The sequence below is a fragment of the Poecilia mexicana genome, unplaced genomic scaffold (genome assembly GCF_051168715.1).
Source record: "Poecilia mexicana isolate PSO_F unplaced genomic scaffold, ASM5116871v1 scaffold_5, whole genome shotgun sequence".
In the NCBI taxonomy this organism is placed as follows: Eukaryota; Metazoa; Chordata; class Actinopteri; order Cyprinodontiformes; family Poeciliidae; genus Poecilia; species Poecilia mexicana.
Window position 1 is genome coordinate 27,266,628 of NW_028263374.1, and position 24,794 is coordinate 27,291,421.

Consider the following 24,794-nt stretch of genomic DNA (forward strand, 5'->3'; position numbering starts at 1 on the left):
CTCAACAAAATAAACATCCCAGTGTAATATTTCCCTTTGTTTGAGTCTAGCTTGTCTACTTTTCAGTGTTGTGTAAAAATAGGATGCTTTAGATACTTCCAAAAGGAATCTGTAGAAAAAACCGCTGCAAAAAAACAGACTTTACGGCAAGGGCGTAGGTTCGGTCTAAGTTTTGGTGGGGCCGCCGCCTTTTGCAGCTAATCAAAGAACGTCCGACGATTCAACTGACTCCCCCTCCCCCAACCCCCCGACAGCACCGTTCCGACACGGTCTCGGAGGCTCATAATAAATGTCAAACTAAGAAGCTTCCGTTCCGCGCACCGCCTGTTGCTGCTAATCAAAGATTGTAGATCCACGTTCTTTGAGCCAATATGGCAAAAATTGGTCGGGACTTTTTCATATCCCGTGAATATTGGTCGGGACATGTCCCTACCGTCCCTACCCAAACCTACGCCCATGCTTTACGGGTCACATTGCACCATCATGTCATGCTTGAAAAGATGTGAGTTTTCTGCAGAAGCTCCAGAAACAAAGAAAAGCTTTCAGATTAAAAGACATTAAAAGCACCAAACCATCCAGTGACAGGAAACCTTGAATGACACTGATTCCATTTAGAGGAGTAAATGAATATTTAGAATATTTACCACTTTTGAAATCGGACTGTAATGAAAGCTACAGTCACTTCTTTCATTATCTGCATTTGCATTGACCATGTAGTTGCATAATTTTACATTTTGAACATAAATTTGCTTAACGGAAACAAGGCAAATTCGAAAAGCTCTCATGTTCAATAAAAGTTTTGGTGTTAGGATGAGATGTTTTTTTTTTTTTTAACCGTATCAGAATTGGCTTGTTTTGCAAAACTGCAATGGAAAGACTGTTTTTCAAGTCACACGATCAACATTTGGATGTTGCCACTGAAGCAAACCATGAGGAAGAAGTCGGCAGGAAGTAGCAGGAGGATCGCGGAGTGGCATGCTTTCTAACGACTCACATGAACAAACGTATTCACATGTGATTTTAACAGTGTTTCTTATTTAATGCAAACACCGCAATTGCAAAATTATGTTTTTCCTACATTAGTGGAATACTGACAAAGCTCTGCACTCATTTGTAATGGAAATGCAGCTACTGATGGCTATGCAGACATATTTTCGCATGTTTTCAGCGTTCTGTGATCTCTTCCAGGACGTACCCGTTGCTCTTGACAGGAAACAAAGGTCTGAAATCCTGGAGCCACTCCGAAGCCCAGCTGGTCTATGAACGGCGGCTCGTCCTGCGTGTGGATCTGAACCTTGATCCCAGCTTCAAATGATGTCTCATCTGTTGATGGTAAAAGGTTAGGACGGTTACAACAGGGATGATGATTTGTATGCACACACGAGCCTACGCCATCATTACTAACCAGAAGGTGCTAAAGTGTTGCAGTGTTGGAATATATTTGAGTCAGGGGAGTAAAAACAGACTGGAAACTGAAAAGTCTTAGCTGAAGAAAATCTTAGAAGCTATCATTGCCTATTCATCAAAATCTGAATCACTCCATACATCATCGTTTCTCATGAATGACAAACACTTTGGTATTTTTGTGGGTTAAATAGCCTGAATAAGGAGCGAAAGGATAAAGTGAATGGATTTTCCAAACAGATTAGACGATGACAATGCCTGCCTCACTGTAGCCTTGCTTACTGCAGAGGAAATGAAAGTGAATGTATAAATTATTAAATAAATGATGATGAGGATAAAACAAAATCAATACAGCTGAGAGCTTCCTTCCCCATAGCACTCTGCTGTATAGATTTTAAATCAAAGAGATGGGCCTCTTTAGACTTGAGGGAAACCCCTCAATGACACATGGACTTCAAGCAACACCTCTGCAAGCATATTTTTTTTCACAATAACTGACCTAAAATGCTAATTATGCAGTAAGCGAGTCGGCTCCTTCGAGAGCCAGCTTGGTGATAATGTCCAGTGTCTGCTTCCTGCCAACCCAGCCCTTCTCTTCCCCTTCTTGGTTGTCACTCGGCATCATCTTCTAAGCGGAAAGGCTTTCTCACTATTTTCAATTAGGGAGCTAAAAATTGTGGCAGGAGTTCAGCAAGAAAGCTTCGACATGGTGTGACAGATTTGAACTGCTACATATTGGTCCAGTGAGATTGAATACCGAGCCGTTTTGTTCTGCTGCCAAGGAAAATGCTCGAGAGGCGGAAGATAGATATACAAAAACAGAAAGCATCCCAATCTTCTGCCATGCTGCAGTCATGGCCATCCTTTGTGGGTTTCATAGAATAAAAATCACTTTTTTTCACTTAATGTGGAAGAATTCCTAGTATCCGCAGACATTCTTGTTAGGGAAGTCAATGTCCAAGAAAAGCTGAGAAAAAGTAAAAAATCATAGCCTTGTCAGTCAGGAGTCTAAAAATGTCTAAAACAAAATGTAAACCTTTAGACATATATTTCATTCTGGTATGTTTTGTTGTCATTTTAACTTGTAAGTGTGACTTTATTACCATTTTACAATCAAAAAAGCAAAGTTTAAATTAATATTCAAAAATAATTGCAGACATGATATAGTCGAGTCGAGTTTAAGTGAGCTAAGAAGATGAATCCTTGAATTTTAACAAAGACCACAGATTGAAAATATTAGCATTGGTTTATTGAGAATGATATTAAATCTGATTAAATTGTTTTATTATAGATAAATCATCAGATTTTAAATTGTTTTGCATTTAAAATTAAAATGATGGACATGTTTACTTTTTAAAAGTGCAAGGATCTATATTCATAGTTTGACTGCTGTGTTTCCATAGCTACAGGATGGTGACATGAGTTTAATTTTTGCAATTTAGCTTTGTTTATTCCTAAAAAAAAATCTCATGATGTTAGCGGTGTAAACAGTCATATTTAATAAATTATAATATGCATTCACAGACCTGCTGGTCAGACTAAAAGTACCTTTGAAAAATAACCTTTAAGGAGGTATTAAATACTTTTCATTTAGCCCACATTAATGTGATAAATATTGGTTTGATGTCATATTTTAATTTCAAATGTTTTCATTAACTGAAGGTGGAAAATAATCATGACTAACAGAAATAAAGGATTTCAAACATCAATATGTGTGTAACTAATATTTATAATGTGACAAAGTTCCTGAAATAAATGGGCTTTTAAGTAATATTTTCACCTATACTAAAATGTTTTTATTTTTCTGCTTACATATTTAAATTTTTTAAGAAGAGCAACCAAATTCAAATTCCTTGTTTGTCTGCATGGATAATGGTTAAAGAGGAGGATATTCTCAGAAAAAAACAAGATTAGAGGTTGAACATTAAGCAACATGTAAAAAATAATTTATTACTCAACCAAACTTTAACCAAGGGAATCAGGATTCATCACACTTGTTGGGGTTGAACTTCTTTAATTCCACGCGACTCTATTCTTGGTGTTTGTTATTTTTTGTCTCAGTTAGTCTGAGTCAGTGTTGTGAGCAGGCAGCACACAGAAGAAGCCCGTTGTGATGCCATCAGGCGCTGATAATAGACTATTTCTTTAAATCCTTTTGATTGCATTTGAGGGAACAGACGGTTCTCAAGCAGAAAATGTGCCCTGCGTTATAATACTTATCTGTTCTGTGAAGCTCTGTTCACGTCGAGTACTGTCACAAAAGTTCAGCTAATAAGACAAAAAAAGTGTTTGGCAAGTTTCAAATAATGGAAAAAAATCTGAACAGAAGCTATTTCTACCATTAAGAAATCTCCTGTAGCAACACTGCATAAGGTTTTGTATAAGTCAGCAAAGAAATCAGAGCTGACATTATTTTCCCCATCAAATCCCAAAGGAGGTCTGCATGATTTAGGTCATGACTCTGGAGGGTTATCCTCAGACTTTTACTTTCTCCTAAGAAAGATATTTTTATTCAAGCAGCTGATCTTGTTGGGTAAACCACCTCTGTGGCTTAACGATCCTTTAGCTTCCTCTTATTTATCTGGACTGCAAACCTTCCTGAACCTTTTCTGATTAGATCAGATCAAATTTGCTGTGTTTGTTGTAAGGATGGAGAATTGTGTTTCTGCTGATCTGGTGGCAGTTTTTTCTTTTTTTCTGCACACATCACCCTTCTGTTTGCAAAGGACACGGTCATTTAAATATGCTGAATCAGACAGCGTCTCACTTTTAATGTTTTATTGCTGCTGTTAAGAAATAACTCCCTGAAGTCGTGGTAGATGATTCATTTCTAGGAATACTAACATTTTAAAGCAGAAGGTTACGATGCTATTTAAAGCATCCCCAGTATTTCTGTTATTACTGCAAGAGGTCAAAGCATAATGAGTAGGATTCCAGAATAACTCGTGTTTGGAGACTAGGACATGACTGGGATGTTTTCCTTAATGACTAGACTTTAGAAAAGCTGTTTTTTACCTTCAAATATTATTTTATCAATATATTTGATGCCTCGTCGTTTTTAGAAAGAAAGATAATAAATTAAATCTTCAAGGTTTTTCTTCAGTTTATTTAAGAATTTTTTAACCTTTTACTTGACTGGTTGGGACATTAATTACTTTTAAGAAATTGCAATAAAATATACAATAAAGTTATCATTGTAAGAGGCAAAATTGAGACAAGCAGAGTCTAAAAATCAAAGAAAGGGTGACTTTATATTGGAATGCAGTTCTCCCCTCTGCCATTCAGTTTTTTAGGTTTATAGTTCCTCAATAACCTCAAACCCTTTTTACTGATCAATTTGTCATTAACGTGATACCAGGTGATCCAGAGAGATCACTGGAGGGTGTTTGTTTCAGATGACGCAGAACCAGAGAGGCGTGTTTAAATGTCAGAAGTCCTGATATTTAAGTTTTATTTTTATAAGTCTAATTTGTACTAATGCTGTCAATTTATTACAAAAATAATCAGACTAATCCCATTCTAGTGCTGTTATTAATCACATTTAACCACTGTGCTTAACTTCCTAAGCTTAAAATGTAAATATTGTCTGCACATCTAGTTTTTAAGGTATAATGGAAAAAAAAGGGACATCCAGGTAAAACAGCAGTTAAACAAAAATATGTATATGTGTATAAAATGTGTATTTGGAGCATTTCCTCCATAATGTAAACATGCAGACTGTTTCAGCATTGAATTCAGTGCTTTAAAGAAGAGCAAGTCCTCAAAATGATACAATCTGTAATAGATTCGGCTGATTAGATTCTCTTTGTTACAGACATGCTCTGACTCTGTCTTCTAGTTGAGGAAATTTGAATCTTAAGGGGATGCTGTGATTGGCTGAGTTTGGTGGCGTGAGCAGGAAATGCTCTGTTCTATGAAATGACAGGAGCAACTGTTTGTCATTGTTGGAATATGGAGACACGGAGTCGCCTTTGCAACATGGAACCAGGCATAGACTAATAACAAGGACATGTCTATTTGCAGATTCATCTCTACCTGACTTTTCTGAGCGGCTTTATGAAATCTGCCTCACAGATCATGATCCATGTGACGACGTCCCAATATGGATCAGAGCGTAAAGGTGGTGGGTCGAATTCGACCTTCCATTGAACATCGACGGCATTCAGCTGATCAGAACAGACTCATTCAAACAGCAGCAATATCTTTCATAAGCAAAGTTGTTTTTGTAGCCTTTTCCCACATGAGATTATGGTTTCATTAGATGCATCCAATGCTTCAAATTAAATCAGGGGTGGCATTTTGCTCTCCGACGGTATTCAGTGGCAGTTCTTGAATGAATGCGACCTCGGGTGAGCCTCTCTCTCTGTGACCAGCATGCACATTCATATTACTGGATTACTGAGAAGCAGACTAGAAGACACTTCACTGAGTTTCTAGGTTAGCCAAGAATCAATTGTTTTTACTTTCACAAACTTTGCTGTCAGGAGTCTGAATCACAACAGTTAGAACAATTCAGTGCAGCTTAAATTGTCCCAATGTTATACAAATATCACAAATGTTCATTTTTATTTCTAAAAGGGATGTTTCATAAATCTCAAATTATGCTTGAGATTTATGAGATGTTATGATAAACCCACTTGCACCATAAAATGGTGCAAATAATATTTAAAAAATACATATGCTTAATGCAAACATGCTTATTTTGAACAATTTTGCGCTAGAATAATGTGTTTTTTCATAGACGTATCAAAATAGATGCAATGGAAACACTTTTTTGGGTCACGATAGTCACGTGATCAACAGCTGGATGCTGCTACTGGCAGAAATGACGAAGACGACAACAGGAAGTAGCAGGAGGAGTTCCAGCTGGGTCCACCAGAGCTCTCACAGCATCACACGCTTCATAAAAGTTTGTCTCATTCCAACATCGCTCTTCTGTAAGATGGCTGACTACCATTTCTCCAAAACTCTGCACACGTAGCTGCTCCCAAGTACGAGGAATTTGTCGCTGCAACGTTTGAATCAGACGGCGACGTTTCCTGTGATGGTTGAATTATTAATGTATCTCATGTAACTGTTTACATCCATCACTGCCATCATTTTAATGTTTTATTGAGTGAACAAGTTTATTCACGTGCAACTTTAATTTAATTTCTTATTTAATGGTGAAACTGTGTTTTTTCAACATTAGCAGCTCCATTTGCAATAAGCAATAGAAAACTTATTCTGGACAAAACCAACTTTCTTGTTTTCCATGAGCTCTCGTACCATTCCCTGATAAAATGTCGCTCTACTCAGTGAGCCATATTACACATTATATAGTGTCACTAAGCCTCTAACCCTATACATATATTGCCTTAAAAATGCATTTTTTTTCTTGTTCTGTCAGATCTGAACTTGCAGCTCTCCTGCCTAATAGGTGGGTAATGTCTAGGTGGATACATATGTTTCTCACAAACAGTCAGGAGTTTTTCTGCTGCGTCAGTGTTTGCAGATACTGTAAAGTTATTTATTCACTAAAGTAGAAGATTATTTCTTCTACTTATTATTTCTTCTTCTTCTTCTACAGCCTATTTTGGGGAATTTTTTTTGCCACTGAGGAAGCATTGCATCATTGGGCAGTCGCCTGGTAAGTTTCATGTTATGCAAATTGTTAAGTAGCAACACAATTAAAATTTTTTTAAAGTCAATTAATAATTGATGACTTTCTTTGATATGTTGAGGTGTTGTTTTTGTATAACACAAAGCATTAATCTACTGATTAAACTGTTTTATTTATCCATACTTAGCTTCAGACAACCCAGATCTGAAGCATATTACATGTTTTATTTATAACTAGGAAGTTCTTTGGGTCTCAGCATTTCTTTTTTTTTTTTTTCAAAACTCGATGAGATTTTGAGGTGAAACGTTGCATACTGAAAAATCTTTGATAAAGTTTGCATTCCGTATCACTGAAACTGCATATGTGGCTTTAGTTTCTAACAAACCCAAAAATATCTGTCTTCAGACAGGTTGGCAGGTTACCCTATCAGCCAGAAACTTTCCAGCTTTATGCCTTTATTCCTGTTATATGTCTTGCTTTGTGATTTTTATCAACAAGTAATCTCACATTAAGAATATTAGAGCCTTTCCTGGAAGTGCTTCTGAAAGCCTTGAGCTCTTTATGATATATTTTCTAAGTGTTTGGTAAAATATTTAGAGCTTACTGTTTTGTCTTCTCTTGTTTTACAAGCCCATGTGTATTTCTCACCACACCATCTGTTTGCCTTCCAGTCAGATTATTTCATTTTGCCCAAACATTATTATTTGCACTTATCACTATAATTTTACATAATTGGAAGAACTCCAGACTCTGTGTAGACCAATCCGTGACCTGTAGTGTCGCATCATGTGCTTATCTGTCCAAGTACGCAATTATTGTACTGGAGCTTTGTTAGGGAATATTGGCACAGAAAAATTAGCACATTTATAGATCCTAACAGAAATTAGCTGCTTTGTTTTGACATGTTATTTTTAATGAGGTAACACTCCTGTTTAGTGTCATACTGAATAAAATGCTGATTTGTGTCAAGCTTTATTGTAATAAGTACAAAAACACTATTGCTCAACTGCCAAATCTACATGTTTTGCATATTGTACCAAACAAGTTAATGGAAATGCTGCAACAAATTATGTTGACTCATGTAAGTTTGTCTGTTATGTGACGAGACGCTGCTTTCCCCAAGAGTTGCTCCCTTTTTTATTCTAATATGAATCAAACCAAAGGTCAGGGCCCTAATCAGCAAAAAGAAAACGCTTCCATCATAACATTCAGTTAAGAAGTTAAATATGAAAAAATATAACAAATCTCAAAAGAAATGCCAGAGACTGGAAAATTACCACAGTATAAAACTTCTGAGCATTTTAGGGTTGTGGAATAAAAAACACAAACAAGAAATTCTAACTTTCAAAACAGCAGCACATATTTAAAATCAAGCATGCACTTTTAAAGCACAAGAGTATAAATCATTTTTGAGCACAAACTACATATATCCATGAACCAAACTGTGGTGGATTCAAACCTTTCATGTGTTTGCTCTTCAGAGGAAATTTACCTCTGCCCTCACTGAGCAGCATCCCAACTTTCTCCTTGTCAGATACTATTTGCCCAAATCGCTAACTGGCTCACTGTATGCTGACATTATGTAAGTAAATACGGCTTTCAGCCTTCATTCTGCATCCAGGTCCTGCAACAGAGCCTTGCTGCCAGCGTCTAACCCATTCATTACAATAGATGAAAAAATGTTGCTTTTGTTGAATGTTTGGGTAAATGCAATTCTTAAGTGATGCATTAAATTATGCAAGTATTTGTTTGATAAAGCAAGTTTTCTTTTTGTTGCAAGGAGAAATTCTTGGAGGTTAAAATGATGCATTATGTAATCTGGAGGACTGAGCCAGATTGAGGAATGGTGTCTTTATACAGCTAATCACTGACCAATATTTAGATATCAAATAAAAACAAAACCTGTGATTAGGAATATCTTTACATATGTATATATATTTTTACTCATATAGTATATTTTCTGTTTAATCACTTTCAAACAGATAAATCCCCTCCTAATGGAAGCTCATCATCAATATTTACTTGTTGAAATAATCTGAAATGGACTCTGTGGAAAGGTATGTTTACAAAGCATTAAAGTCAGGAGTATGTTTGATTGATTGATTACAATCTGTATGACATTTGGAAATGTAGTTAAACTGTAGGAAACAGAAATCCGATTTGGTTTTCTAAAATCAAATTCTCACTAACACACAGAAATACATTTTAACTTTTATGTAAAGCATCATTTTCTGGACTTTTTGGTTGATATTTTGTCTTTTCTGTATAAAATGAAATGGCCATAAAATTTGTGACTGTTCATTTGTTTTTACTTGTGCAAATCAGCAGAGTATAAATGATTATTCCTCCAATTTATTGTAATTTAAGACTTTCATTTTGGTTTGTGTGTTTTTTCATATTGGATGTTATTTTCAGTTCTCTTAGATTTTAAAGAAGTCATATCAGACAAATCTAAAGTCACATTTCATATTTTGCTGGTTTATTTATAAATGTAAGAATATAAATGGGGATATTAAGAATTTTTTGTGGCGTTCACATACACAGACTGAATATGTGTGTATTGAGATCAATGCTGTGGCATTCACAGTGTTCTGCTGCATCAGGACCGGGTACATTACCTTACCATGTTGTCAGGATCTTTTTACATATTAAAGGATCAATAAGTATTTCTGTGATCTATGAGTGCCCCCAAGTGGTCAGACGATTATTAGTGGAATAAATCAAAAAATAAATTATGCCACAAGCTTCACTTTCAGTTAAAAAAAGTCCAACATCCGAAGCTAAGTGAGGCTCTGTGGGAAAATGAATGTCCAAATAATCCAGATTAAGCAGTGATGAAGTTGTGTATGCTACTGTACTTAATGTGTTATTAAGCAAAGCAGAATCAATGTTTTCCTATGAGTAGCTTCCTATATCACCAAACAGAAGACAAAAATATTTAAATGTGTGACGAGAGTATTAAAAAACTCTGAGCTCTTAAAAGAAGTAGAAGTATTCAATAAAATCCATATAATTATACAGTTAATCTCTCCTGCAGTAAAAACCAAATAGTTATTCAATAACATTATATAAGAACAATAAATATTATAATTCAATCATTCAGGCGTGAGGTAGCTGTGGCTTATATTTAAATATTGCAGCACAGATAAAGCTTTCTGTGTTGAGCTTCTTATTTAATGATGACCACCAATGCGGTCTTTTTGTGATATTATTTTCATAGTGCTTATAAAACACTGAAATAAAACACACGGCAGTATTTACAGCTGCATTAAAATCAAAGAGACGGAGGCCAATAAAGCCTCTCTGCAGATGAACCTGAATAGATGAGGAAACACACGTCACAGATCGAGTCTCTGAGCTCTTCCCATCTTTTCTCATGGTTCCTTATAGTTACACTGTCTTGCCAAGAGATTCATGCATCCATTAAAAATGTTAACCCATTGCAGACCAACACAAGAAAGCAAATAATTCTGAAGTGAAAGTGAAATGCATAATTGTCCATTATTTTTCCCTACGCTTTGATATTCAGCCTTTTTTTAATTTGATATCCCAAAATAAAATGCAACAAAATGCCTCCAAAAGTCAGCCAATTTGTGAATTAAAAGACAAATTCAAAAGTCAAGTTAGAGAATTAGTCAACAAAGCAACTGTTAGTCAAGCAGTCTACAAACATGACCTTTATGAAAGAATGAAAGGGCAATAAAGTGGAAGAAAGTGGAAAAGAACATTTCTGTAATAAGCCTGCAAGACAAACACCTCTGAACTGCATATGATTCATATACTACCTGTGAAAATGGTGAATCCCGCACAGCTGAGAGTTTAAAATAAATGAACCATCGTAAGTCTCCTCATGCAGACCAAATTCAATTTTATGCCCATTTTTTTGCCCATATGCAACCGATATCCCACTTTTCTCTCTTTTCACACCTCAAGAAGGTGTGATTTGTGCCACTGAATCATATACAATATGTATACATGTATCCAAAATTTTTTAAAGAGTCTCCATTTAAAATGCATCATGTCACATTTTATCATTGACTTGAGACCTGATAAAATGTCTCAGGTCAATGGCTTCTTCTAATTCTGTACCAGAAGAAGCCAGACATGTTAAGCCTGGATGTAAACAAAAGCTGGAGTAGATTTCTTGTTTCTTCTTGTTATGGTCTTGTGAAAAATACTGCTCACTGTTCAACAACTTTAAAACCAGTCTATAAGCAGCGGCATCCGTCACTACGTCTGTAAACATGTAAACAGGTAAACAGGTAAACATGTAAACAGGTAAACATGTAAACAGGTAAACAGGTAAACATGTAAACAGTGCTCTGCTGCGTCACTTCTGCGTTCTTCTTCTGTGCATAGCAGGTTAACAGAAGTCTGATTTTGGTCGTATTTTATTAGCAGCAGTAACGGCCATGTAAAAAAAACTACATTTCAGCAAAACAATCTGAATTGAACTTCAAGACTTGTTGTGTGAACGTAGCCATAGATGAAACAAAACGTTGCTTTGATCTTAAAGTATTTCTTGAAAGGAATTAAAGTTAACTCCAAAATTGCCTTCGATGTAAAAATCTGAAAGAGACTACAATTACGGTTTATAATGGCTCTTTTGACTCAACAGGGCTAAATGTATATACTTTTAATATTTTTATTTGCTAAAAAAATAAAACAATTGTTTTCCTTCCACATCACAACCATTTGTGACAAAATACTTTGCGGTTTGTGTTTGTACCATTGCAAAAAGTATCAAGACGTGTTAGTACTTTTGCAAGGTTGTTGCAGTGCATTTTAATAAAAATAATAAAAAAATCTTAATATCAATCAGTCAATAAAATTCATTAGTGTATCGACTCTGTCAAATCATCCCTAAGAGGAACATTTTGGATTGACAGATTAACTTGTTGGCTCATATGATCTCTGGAGATAAAACAAATTTAAAGCATCGCTTTAATAAATGGATTTAAGGCTCCAGGATTACATAAAGAGAGCTCACAATGCATGCAATCAATCTAGCCTCATGAAGCTAAGTCTTAGGGATTAGACGGGAATCCCAAGGGTTGCTTTACTCCCCACTGATATTAAATAAATTACCATATCTGAAATTATCTGGCTCCTCTTCTGACTTATGTGCTACTCTATTAAACTCTAAGCAAGCAGAAAACATAAATATAAAGCTTGGTTTCAAGTTTAGACAATCAAATCTGCAGACAACTTGAAAGTGATCAGCCTTTGAGTTGATCTTACCAGTCTCTCCCCACACAGGCAGGTATTCATCCTGCTGGATGTCCAACATCAGCTCCAGGCCGTTGCCCGTTCCGCCCTTCATCGTCACCAGAAGGGGTCGTCCATCTTGGCCTGAATTAAATGTGTAGCATTTCCCGTAGCGTGTAAATATCTGAAACACACACAGAAAGTCCAGGCTTTAATAGCAACTCTAATGTTTCACATTCACTAAAACAAGAGTTTCAGACTTTATTTTCTACGAGGGATTAAAAAACAAAGGAAACAGCATCTGTTCAGGTTGAGCTACCAGACACGGATCTCAGAAGCCTTCATGTAGAGAGCCTGTTCACAAGCTGAACCCTGTCCGCTCTCAATACTGCATGATATAGTTTGTGCTTGAGAAAACAGGACATGATTTTTGTTTCAGAGTTGGACGACCTATGTCTGGCAGATTTCACACAAGACGGCACTGAGATATCTGACCCTCCCCCAACAAAAAGGTAAAAATATTACCTCCTTTAGAGCTAAAAGCAAATCAGACCTTTCTGGATTTTTAAAAACAAAACAGAGAACCACCTGATTTCTCTACTGTTTACAAGAACAAATAGATTATTTTGGAAGTTCTTTCAATTATTTGAACTTAAACCTGTGATGCTTTCTTAGGTTTACAAAAGCCTAATCTTAGGTTTATGTTTAGATTTTCTTTCTATATTAGAACAAACTAAGAATATCTTGTCCAGGGTTTGCTGCAGTATCGGCTAATCAATACTTTTTAATACGTTTTAATAATAATTTGATTAAATTTTTTACATGTACAAAACCATTGACAGTGAATGCATAAAGTGCAAGTTTTTTAAAATGCCATTTTATGCCATGAGCCTTAGCTTGAAAATGTTTCCTTCCAGTTCTAACTCAACATTTTTCAGCTCACTGCATTTGTCTCTGCTGTGTCTTTTAGTCATAGTGCTAGATTTGATCATTTCAGCCGTCATTGTGCTGGATTTGTTTTAAGCTTGCTAAGCTAGTTGATCAGCTACCTTTTGAAGGCACAAATCCCTCTGAACGGCTAACTTTCCCTTTCCTGCCACAGATGAACTATTGGTGGCAAACACCTCAGTAAGTTTCATATTCCTGTTTTTAGCACATTCTATTGGGTAACCTATGACAGCCCCGGGCCAGACCATGGATGTGCGTTAGCACACCAGATGGCCATTCCACCCCAGGCCAGAAACACTGTTTACATCGTAATGTCTTAAATGTGACACCGAACTGATAAGTTTGACTCAACAGGTGATTATTACGTACAGCATCATCTCTTTGTGCAGTAACAGGTGGAGAAGAAACAGGCCTAGGCGCCCAACTAGCTCATTAAACTTGTGAGTATCCATCAGATTGTAGGAAATGAAAGAATTTGTCACAAAAATGAAAGTAATTGGTACATTTGTCTATGAAATCTGAACCATCCACACACAGCGTGAACACATTTTGCACAATGTGCCTGATTATGGAGACTTCAGAGTTTTTGTCTCTCTTACAGCTGATTTGTGGTCGTCAGACTTCATGTGTAAACTCAAGGTACTGACATCTATTGTCCCGGCCTTAATTTCTTTTTGCGTCCGACACGAAATCCTTCGTCATCCTCATCATCCAGGCTAATCTTAATTTACAATTCTCCTTCCACCTCTGCTGGAATTTGCATTTATTTTCTCCGCTGTTCGTCTCCCCAAAATTACACATCGAGCCGCTAGAAACAGTTTCCAAAATTGATGTATATTTCTGGCAATAATCCATAAATTCCCCAATGAGGGAGTTTAGCTGAACAATTCGGATTTGCTGAACTCACCTTATTTCCCCTGAAACCCAGAAAAAAAATGGCCCTGAGATTTAGATGTAATAATTTATAATCAAATCTAAGGCCTTAAATTTAACAAAATATATTTTATAACTTTCAATGCTTTTTAATGCCACACTTAAACCCTGTTGTTTTACAAGATACAGCTGAAACAGTTTTCAAAAATGTCTACTTTTTGTACATGTTGCCAAAGGAGAAAAGAAAACAAAGGAAACAGTGAAGAAGAAATAGAAACACATTCATTCTACGTTTCAACATTTATGACAGTGAGGGAGGTTTGAACTCCCGTCAACATGCGTCTTGTTAAACTGTGGGAGGAAACAACAATATCTACAAAAAGAAACAATAAAAAAAAGTTGTGCATGTATGGAAAACACTCAGAACTTTTAAACAATGGCCTCCAACAGCTTCATTTGAAATGCAGGCTTTCGTTTTGAAACGCTCAAGCTGAAACCCCCACAGAGTAATAACACACTATGAGACTTGATGTTCTCTGCAATTATGTAAAAAAATGAGCAAGACAAATGGGCCTTCAAAATAAAAAATCCAATATTCTGCAAGAACAAGCTTGCATATAAAGATGGTTTGGTCTATTTATAAAACATAAATGCATAGTTTGGTAGCACTCAAGTTTACAGCAGCTACAGTTGATCTGGGGGGAATAAAAGTTGACAGCACTAAGAGTTTGATCAACATGAGAATATTCTTCAATGTTAAGACATTATCGAGGATTAGTACTGAATTACTAATATTTAATAATTGGATAAAAAGTTTGATTATTTACAGCTGGAGGAGGTTATACAGAATGTACATCCACAAGTAACCAATGTGTTTTTGTTCTTGACCAGCCCAACAGTTACATCTCAACCCCAACTTACAAACTGTACAGTGAGCTAACAGCTGGTAGCATGGTTAGCTGCATGGTTAGCTGCATGGTCTGTGTCTCTGTCCTGTGTCTGTGGTGTATGTCTGAGTAAAAGCCCAAAGCTCTGGACAGCAAGAAACAACATTTATTTTCAGTTTACATTTCTAATCTGCATGGAACTTCTTCAGTTTTCTCTGTTTCCTCCCATTCATGTTTATATTAATCAGTTATTTCTCCTGTGTTTGTTAGCAATTCTTTCATCATTTTTGTGCTTACATCAAGTTAACCTCCACCGGCTAGTTTATTGTTTCCATTCAGTTACTTACATTCACTGGTTTATTACACCAGGGTGGTTTTTGGTTATGTTGCCCTGCAGCAATAATGTCAGGATTCAAACCCTGACCTGGATTTTGGATTAAATTAGCATGTTAGTGTTGCTCTGTGGTGAACTGGCGACCAGTCGAGGGCAGTGGGTTCCAAAGTTTCCAGTTTTTGACCAACAAAGTAAAAATGTCATGACCCAGAGTCTTGAGCACACAAATATTTTTATCGAGTCACTTAAGAAATGGTATTATGACAATACAATTGGCATCAACAGTTAATATTAGCTGAACTCGTGTCGTTTCCTTCATGCCTCTTCATACTTCCAGTTCCTCAGTGCGTATCTTTTCACATCATTTTTTGGATTCAGTGCTGCTTTCATTCATCCTCATTGTACATTTGGGATTTAGTTTTTCTGTTTAGCTCGATCTTTTCCATGATTCTGTCTCCTTCTGCCTCAAACAGCAAAAACTGACATGTAATATGTATGAGATGAATAAATTACTTGCTGTTATTTGTGTTCAGGTCATCAAACTGCGTTGCCAAAAAAAAATAGACTTTTGAGAAGCTGGAAACAGATCTGTGAATTTATTCCACAAAATAAATAAATAAATCATTGACTAATTAAATTGTTATATTAGTTCCTTCTATGAGCAAAGTAGATAAAACTCAAAATGTCTTTGTGCTACATTTCGCAAAACAACTAAACTGTGATTAAAATCTGTAGATTAGAAAACCTGAATGCTTCAAAACTTTAACATACTTGACTGTTCATCCATGTGCAGAACAGTAGAACCTGATGCTGGGCCACTGTTGCATTTCCAAACTACAGTATATCCCACTGGCAACGACTCGATTGCTGGTGAACTAATGGATGTATAATCTAATCAGAAACATCCAGAAAATGAAAAAGCATACCTAGAGTCCAAAATGAAATTTTTTCCTACTTTGTTTGCTGAGCCACATGCTGAGATCCATGCATTACAGTATCCTAGATCCTAATTAACTTAGAATTAACCTTCAACATGTTGACATTAATGTTTGGAACAGTAACAGGAAGCTAGTTTGGAGAGAAGATATAACAAACAGGAAATAAAAGAGTGAATAGCTTATTTTTTATTACCATTTCACAGAAGACAGAATGTATCTATCTGTATAAACTGGATGTATAAATAATCTCTTTGCAATGCTGCTAATAAAACAAAAGTCTACTTTTAGCCTTCTGCAATCGCTCAGAAAGCTGCCTTTCGTCTGAATTTTATGCAAGGACTTTGATAAAAGATAAGAAGGCGTTTATTACATAGTTGACTTATGAGTCAGACGTTATTGCTTCATGACTCAAATGCCACAAACACCAGATGCACCAACCTGAAAAAAATCAAACACAGCCATGCCTCACAAAAGAAAAGTTAGAATAATGTGAATCCTGCTCAGTGAGGTGTGTGGAATAGAGCGAAACCTGAATCAAATAGAGGCACGGTTATTCATAGGAGCCTGTAAAACACAATGCAGTGAAATGTAATGAAAAGCCCTCTGATAAGTCCAACACAATATGAGATGTGACCTTCAAGAGTGTAGGTGGCAAAACGGAGCCAAGAACAAAGCCTATAGTATCAGCTTATGTGCAGAATATAAATATCAATAAAATGCCCTTGAAATCCATCTTCTGTCCCAGAGCTCCCTCTCAGTGTAATCAGATCACTATTTGTCATTTCTCTTTGGAATATAAAGCCAGAAGATTTTTACAATATCACAAAGCTGCCTCCTTTCATCCAACAAAGTACCTGACAATTACAAATGGACTAAACCTGCAGAATAAAAACCTTGCTGTCAGTTTCAGACCTAACTAAGCAAAACACTGGAAAAATCCAAACTATTTGATACTACAATTTCTTTCAATCTTTCACAAAATATTTTTCTTTTTGTTTTTTGAAAGAAATATGAACAAAAGAAGAGGCTTTTAATCTTCGTAATCAAAGAAAGCATTGAGCAGAAACAGTGATGAGATTGTAACAAATGTGCGAGAGCGCGTACGTCTGTTTCTTGTTGCACAAGCCGGTTTGTACGAGAGCATGAATGATTGTGTTTGCCCAGGAGAGGATGTGTTTGTGTGCATGCATGCAGCCCCCCTACTTGCCATCTGCGTGTATGTGTTTGTAATGTGGTGATTGACTACAGCGCGCCCGTAGTCAGGAGTTGCTGTGGTAACCAGGAGATTGTGCCGGCTGCATTGAGTGACGAGCAGCAACAGTGGGTGCTGCCGCTGACCTTGGGGAGTCAGGATCCTCATTGTGTGCGAGAGACTCCGAGGTTCGCTGTGTCTCATGCATCTCTACGTCTGTCTGTCAACAAGCCTGTCAGTCTAATTCAGCTGTCCAGCTTGTTGGCGGCGCAGACGCACTGTGACATTTTCTCAATAATTGAGCGTAAGACGTGTGTTATTTTGTCAAGATGCAACCTTTGTTGTGAGTGAAATGAGAAGTTTGGTAAAAACATGTAGATTAAGTCATGTTTTATTAATTAAAGTTGCATGACCATTTCATAAAACTTATTTTTACACATTAGGTATTTTTCAGGCATACTGTGTAATTTTACAGCACAATCAAGTAATTAGGTTCCCTTTAGCTGTTATAAAAATGCTGTTTTTTCAAAAATAACTTAAAAGAATTTTGACTGTGCATCTGAAAATGGTCTCTTTAAGACGCTTCTACTCTGTCCTACACTCCAAATTCAACATGTCATCACAACACTCCTCCATTATGCCGTTTACATTTGTTTTTAGTAGGGATGCACCGAATTATCTGCTATCTTATTTGCTAAAAATCAGCCACTGCCCTCTTTTGCTCTGCAGGGACAGAGGTTTGATGGACACACCAGCCAGGTCATGTCTGCACATTTGCATTTAACAAGAGTTATCTATATTTAGCGACACTTCAAACAAACAAAAAAATTGGTATCCCCAAAATCTGAATCAGCGATCAGCCAGAAAATTGCAGTTGGTGTACCCACAGTTCTTGAACCTAAGAACTATGGTTCTTGAACCTAAGGGGTGTTGGACTGAGAAGTAGTTTGTATGACAAACTCAGCAGACGTGCAGTTTCACACCAGCTCAGCTGCGAACTGAATCTCCACTGTAGAACTTTGGGTAAAAAGTCGGTGATTTATATGAGCAAGCATTTAGGCACCCAGGAGATGCAAGAATTTCTCAAACATGAAAGAAAGAATCAAAGCAACACTCCAGGTATGTTTTTGATGAGGGAATAACATTAAAACATGATGTGAAGCTCAAAAAAGTTGATTTCATATGATACCTGTCTTATTAGCTATATGGAGGATTTTGGGACTCAAAAAGCTGAGATATCATCAATCACCTTCGATTCAGAAGCAGTCTAATGCCCAGCTGCTGCTACCCTGCATGTTTTTGATCTGTGGCTGCTTTAAACACCTGATTTAAATCAACGGGTCATCATCAGGCTTCTACACAACATGCTGGGATGTAATTACATTATATAAATCAAGGACACATCTAAAGCATGCAGGAAACCCGCCCTTGGAGATCATAATTGGACGCTGCTTCTTGAATGCAAGCTGAAGCAAAAACAGTCCAATAGTGCTGTGAAATGAATCTGCAGATTTCTGAGTTTTTCTTTATTTTTTGTTTCACTTAAATGCTTCAGAAACACCAAGTGAATTTTAGTGTCAGACAAAACAAAAATAATCTTGTTTCGTCTGAGTAAGCATAAAATTCAGTTTTCATTAAGAGTAAAAACTATTCACCTGGCAGTATCTGAAAAGGGACTCACCCCATAAATCTAATAACAAGCCGTCCAGCATTTGTGATAACAGTCAGTCTATTTTTGACATCACTGTGGAGGTTGTTTACATTCAATAACCTCCAGTGGGAGGATTCCAAGCATAAACAGCATAATACTGTCAGCATTATTGACAGCACCTCAATAGGAGTTAAGTCCAGACTTTGACTAGATCAATTAATTTTCTGACCATTCAGAGTTGGACTTGCTGTGGTGCTTTGCTGTGGATGTGTACTTATGCACACATACTCCTGCATAAGTATGTGTGAACTTACGGTGATAAAATCAGCGATGGGTTTTTCTGCTCAGGAGTTCCTGGGGTTTTCCAGGGGCTGAGGAAGCGGGAAAAAAAAGTCCAGAGCAGTTTTTCAACCCTCCAGAGTGACAGATGTCAATTATTTTCTGTTCCTGAGTGTCTTTGTGTCAAGGCTAAATGTGTTACTTTTTAAGATCTGGGATACTTTGTGTCATCATCAGTCAGGTTCTGTTTAAGAGATTCTTTCATTCTGCATTCAGACAGGAACCAGGCCTGAGTGTGGCTCATAAAACTGAATGAAATGAAAGGGATTAATGGCAGTAAATTTGTGATTTAACAAAAGGTACAATTTTTATTTTTACATCGGGACAACCGGTGTGGACCAGTGTTAACATAGTTAACTAAAACGTATAAAAAAATGAAAACAAAAATCGATTAAATATTGTCATTAATGGGGATACATAAAAATGGTAATTAGTGGGGAAAACTGCATCTAACTATGCAGTTAGATGCAGTTTTATAGATGGGATGCAATAGATGGGACTACATTGTGTATTTATAACTAAAACGTACTGGAATCATAGTTATAGCCTTTGTTTAAAATAAAAGTTTATTTTACTTGTGTTTATGAATCCATTCATAAACACAAAACCCAAGAAAATAAAAATAAAAATTATAGCAAAATCTAGACTTATTTCATGTGACTGAGGTCAAACTGTTGTGTTCACAGCCAAACAGACTTTAAAAAGAAACTGGAAGAAGAGTTAAAAGGAAATAAATAATATAAAAACAATCTAAGAAAGAAGTGGCAACAATTTATCCATTAGTTAATATGAATGAACCTCTTATTATTATAATAATTCTTTTAAAAAAAAAGAAAATGTTGCATCCAAAACTCAGAATAACCAGAAAAACTAAAATTAAGTCTAATTTATCTTCAGGAGTCCAAATAAATGTTTTCTTCTTCTGTCCGTTCAACAGCAGAAATTTAAAGATGCAATCTATTCATAAACAGATTATTTTTCCCCCACACAAACAGTTTACGTCAGTTGTCAGCAAACAACGGCACACCATATCCTAACTAATGAAAACTAGCAAACACACTAAAAATTAATTAGAACAAACAAAAAGTCACAACAAAATAAAGCAAAATTATAATGACAAACCCAGAATGATTATAACCCTGGATTGGATAGTCTTTTATTTTACTAAACTAATAACTTCTCAAAATAACTTTCCATGTTTGTTTAGCTTAGCTTTGTCTGGATAGGGGTTAAATACTATCACATCACCTAAACAGTAATTCATCCTGCAATAGCTGTTGGCGTACAACAGCATTAATCTTTGCCAGGGAAGAAGTGCATTACCATAACAAATATAATATTCTAGGATATGAATGAAAATATGGTATAACGTAGAAAACACCTTTCTGATTATATGCAAGAGCTGCTTATAAATCGTGCGTTGAATGACCCAGAAAAATCTCCATTTGATAAGTGCTACTCCTTCACCCATGTGATACACTGAGAAATGATTGGGTCCAAAAACATAAGCGTCGAGAGGCTGTAGAGGACATGGAATGAGATTTTGAAAGTACTTACTTCTGAAGTGCTTAACACAAAGGTAAGTAAAGTCTGTATTAGTCTGGATCTCTCCACAGTTCATCACTAAACACTTCACACCTTAATACAAACCAAAAATCACCACAGGAAAAAAAATATTTAAATAAGTTCACCTATGAGGGGAAAAACCAGAGAGAGAGAGACATCACCTTCCTTGTTATTGCATAGTGTAAAAAATGTCACCGCCTTTTCCTAGGATAAATAATTCACAGAGAGACAGGCTGAGAGAATTCAGATGGCTCTCGGCTATCCTTCAAACGACAATCTGACAAGGCTGAACAAGCTGTTCCTTAAAAGTTGCCAGGGAACCATTTTTCCTATCCTCTATTGATTTTAAGATCAGCGGTGAGCTCAAACAAGCAGCGAGTTAAGACAGTTACAAAAACATAATTTCATCATTCTTGTTTAGCTTCTGTTTGTTCAAAAGAACAAGAGCAGCTAAACAGATGGAAAGAGCCACAATGAAAAAAAAACAAAAAACAAATGATCTGGATACATATTTCATGACTCCATGTGAATATTTAAATATTTCTGAAAAACACCCTGTACTTCACGTCTAATTAGTTAACGGCAGTCCTCATCATTAAGCAAGACAAAAAAAAGCATATCAATATGGCGGATAAGTCCTATAGCTGCTGAGGATAATGAAAGCCTTCGCCAGCATCAGGATCCATGGCAACCGATCAAACTCAATCAATTTAAGAGGACCTTGCCATATGAAAGCTCCTGAGGAGTCACAAAATTTATCTTTATCTGATATTATTTTATCAGTTTTATACAGTTATTCTATTTACCTTTTCCAGAAGCAGAGAGCAGTTCTGACGTAAATGTATAAACAGAAAGACCTTGTCTTATACTGGCGATTTAAACTAGATTTAGCAGAAAAAGAAAAGAGAAAATCACATTTATCAGATAAAAATATCTCTTGATGCTACATAGAGTGACTTAAAGTATTTGTAGTTCCTCTGTATATTAGAACTCTAAGCCTTTCTGTATTTGTTTGTAGTTCATATTTAGTTCAAAACAACTGAGAGGAAAATGATAAATGGTTTTCAAACTCTTTTGCAAATACAAATGTGACAAGTAGGGCATGCATACAGCACCTTTAAGGCCCAGTCTACAACGGGAATTTTTTTTTTTTCCAAGAACGGCTCATTGTTTTCAGAAAAGGTTTCATCCACACGGAAACACAGAGAGTGCCTGAAAAAGCTGCTTTTTCTCACCCAGACCTGTAACTGGTGCCAAACATGGAGTGTGGAACACATGAGGTTAGCTGTAAACACAACATAAAACAAGAAGAGTGGTGAACAACAAAGTGAAAGTTTCAGTGTGGACTTGGGGCGCAAACGGTAAAAAAAAAACACCTTTCGCTGCAGTTACAGCTGCAAGTCTTTTGGCTTATGTCTTTGCCATCTTTGCACATCAAGGAACTGAAATCCGTATTTACAGAATAGTTCACTTTCAATCAGATTGGATAACGAGTGTTTATAGGTAGCAAATGTCAAGTTTTGTTGCAAATTCTCGATTGGATCGATCTAAATGAGTTTATTGTAGATCTGCTGTTGCTGACCAGCTGGAAATTAAACCTCTGCTCCTGTCTCAAGACGCTTTCAGCCTCAGTTTCTTCCAGAATAGCTTCATTCATCTATCCATGGACTGGGAACACCTTCTCTGTCTCTGCTGAAGAAAAGCAGCACTATTCTGTCATATTTCACTGTGGAGATGGTGCATTCAGGCTGTTAGTTTTATACCATGCATAGGATTTTGAATCTAGGCCAGAATCTCTGCAGAAACTCCTCCTGCGGTGCCATAAGTTTCTAACTTGCCTCCTTGCCTGACCGGTCAGGTGGGCGGCGGCCATATCCTGGTAAGTTTGCACTTATGCCATAATCTATTTAAATTTTTGGATGATGGACTGAACAATTATGAAATAAACATTATTTTAATAATCTATCACCGCTTTACTTTTCTTCACATCTTTACCCCTGGCATTTCTGTTGTCTTCCTTTGTGCTATTTGTTCACTAACATCTTCCAAGAAACCTTAGAGGTTTCAGACCACAGTTGTATTTATACAAAGTATGAATTAGAAACAGATGGAATCAATCTACTAATTAAGCACCATCTGCTGAATGTTATTCCAGGGTGCCAGAGTAAATAGTTTGAAATGAAAAGTGCAATCACACACAAAATAAAAACCTCGCATCAGTTTCTTTCCACTTCAAATGGCAGTGGAAGTAGAAGTAATCACAATGAGATAACTTTATTAGCTTCCTTCTTTCAAACTGTTACATACTTTTATGTGGTACTGTAATAATGACTTTTCTGTCGGACAGTTGCTTATGGACTGAATGGTAAATGAACTGAACTTATATAGCGCTTTTCCAATCATTTTGACCACTCAAAGTGCTTTACACACTCACCCATTTATACACCGATACGCAGGTAGGCTGGGATCAAACCTTCGATCACAAGATGACTACTCTACCCACAGAGTCACAGTCGACCCCAATAAAAGAAATAAAAACTGTGTTGAAGAGAGAAAAGACGGCTAAGATTTTCCAACTCAGTAATAAGCTCCAATTTAATGATTGGCTGCAAGTAAAACAGGGGAATTTTACTCCCCTCCTCTTAGAGTAGGAACATAACACTTCATGCATCATTTTTAATTTACCAATTCCAATGGAAAAAGTACCGTAATACTCTAAAGTTTTGAATTCTGCAGGTTGAAAGTAGCAAAGCTATCGCTTTTAACAGTATTATTTATTTTAACGGTAGAATACCTAATCTGTCTCCAGACAGATTAGGACTGCAGGTGTAGTGTATTTTAAGCACCTACTCCCTGTTGTTCTGGTCCCACATAACCGTTATTTAACATGCAATATTATATTCTGATTTAAAAATGTATTGTTGTGAAGTGGAGGCGGCAGATTACAGCACAGAAAATTGAGCAGAAGCAGAGCTGAAGATCAGTGATTTCCTAAAGTCATGCAGGTAAAAATATAACTTTTAAATTCTCTCGATAGCTGGACTGTGTCACCAATTAGACTATTTTCCCATATTATCAATTCTACAACATTTTATATTGTTCTTATTTGAGATGTTACTCAGTTATATTAAAACTGTTGAAACTATTTGCAGCACAGCAAAAGGGTGTTTCAAAAACAACCCAGTTTGATGTTTAATCTCGTCTAATCTGATTAGTAAAGGCTCATAATAAATCATGAAAGTTTACACAACCGTGGAATTTGAGATACAACATACAGGCGCTGACACCACCCAACCTAGCAGGTTCTCTATAGTGAGAATGTTGTGATTTCTAAATTTGCATTCTCAACTATACTTCTGCACCAGTTGAGAGTGAGAAAGGTTTTGCCACATACTTTACACAAAGTAACCAAATAAATCTACAGAAAACATTATTAGTCAGTTGGAAGACCAAAGAAAACAACAACTCAATTTTAACTTTCTGCAGAATCAGACTCAGAGAGCCTCAACTAGTTAGGAATCAAAATGCAATAGAAAAACAATTTTAAAAAAGTATAAATATATTCATATTTCTACCACAGTTTAGAAAAATACAATCTTACTACACAATAGGACAGCTGTAGGACACTTGCATAACGCCAATTCTAATTTCAAATAGGCTTACAGATCTGCTGATCGAGGGAAAACTGTTCAGTTTCCATCTCTGCCTCCCTGATTAATGCATCACTGACAAATGGGACAATAAAACTGTTTAAACTTCTGACCGTTATCACTCATTACATTACAGAATCATAAAACAGAAAGTAAATCACCAATAAAATATGTTGCAAGAAGGCCTGACTAATTCTGACAG

The 24,794-nt window shown here is 36.3% G+C and overlaps 1 protein-coding gene across 1 annotated transcript in view; it reads right to left on the reverse strand.

Moving 5' to 3' along the window:
• Positions 1-24,794, reverse strand: part of asic1b (acid sensing ion channel subunit 1b) — a 53,678-nt gene that overhangs the window by 23,551 nt on the left and 5,333 nt on the right. Inside the window, exons 2-3 of the mRNA XM_015005665.2 lie at positions 12,248-12,398; positions 1,196-1,323 (exon numbers count right to left, since the gene is read on the reverse strand). Of these exons, the coding sequence (XP_014861151.2) occupies positions 1,196-1,323; positions 12,248-12,398 (279 nt within the window). The remainder of the gene's footprint in view (positions 1-1,195; positions 1,324-12,247; positions 12,399-24,794) is intronic.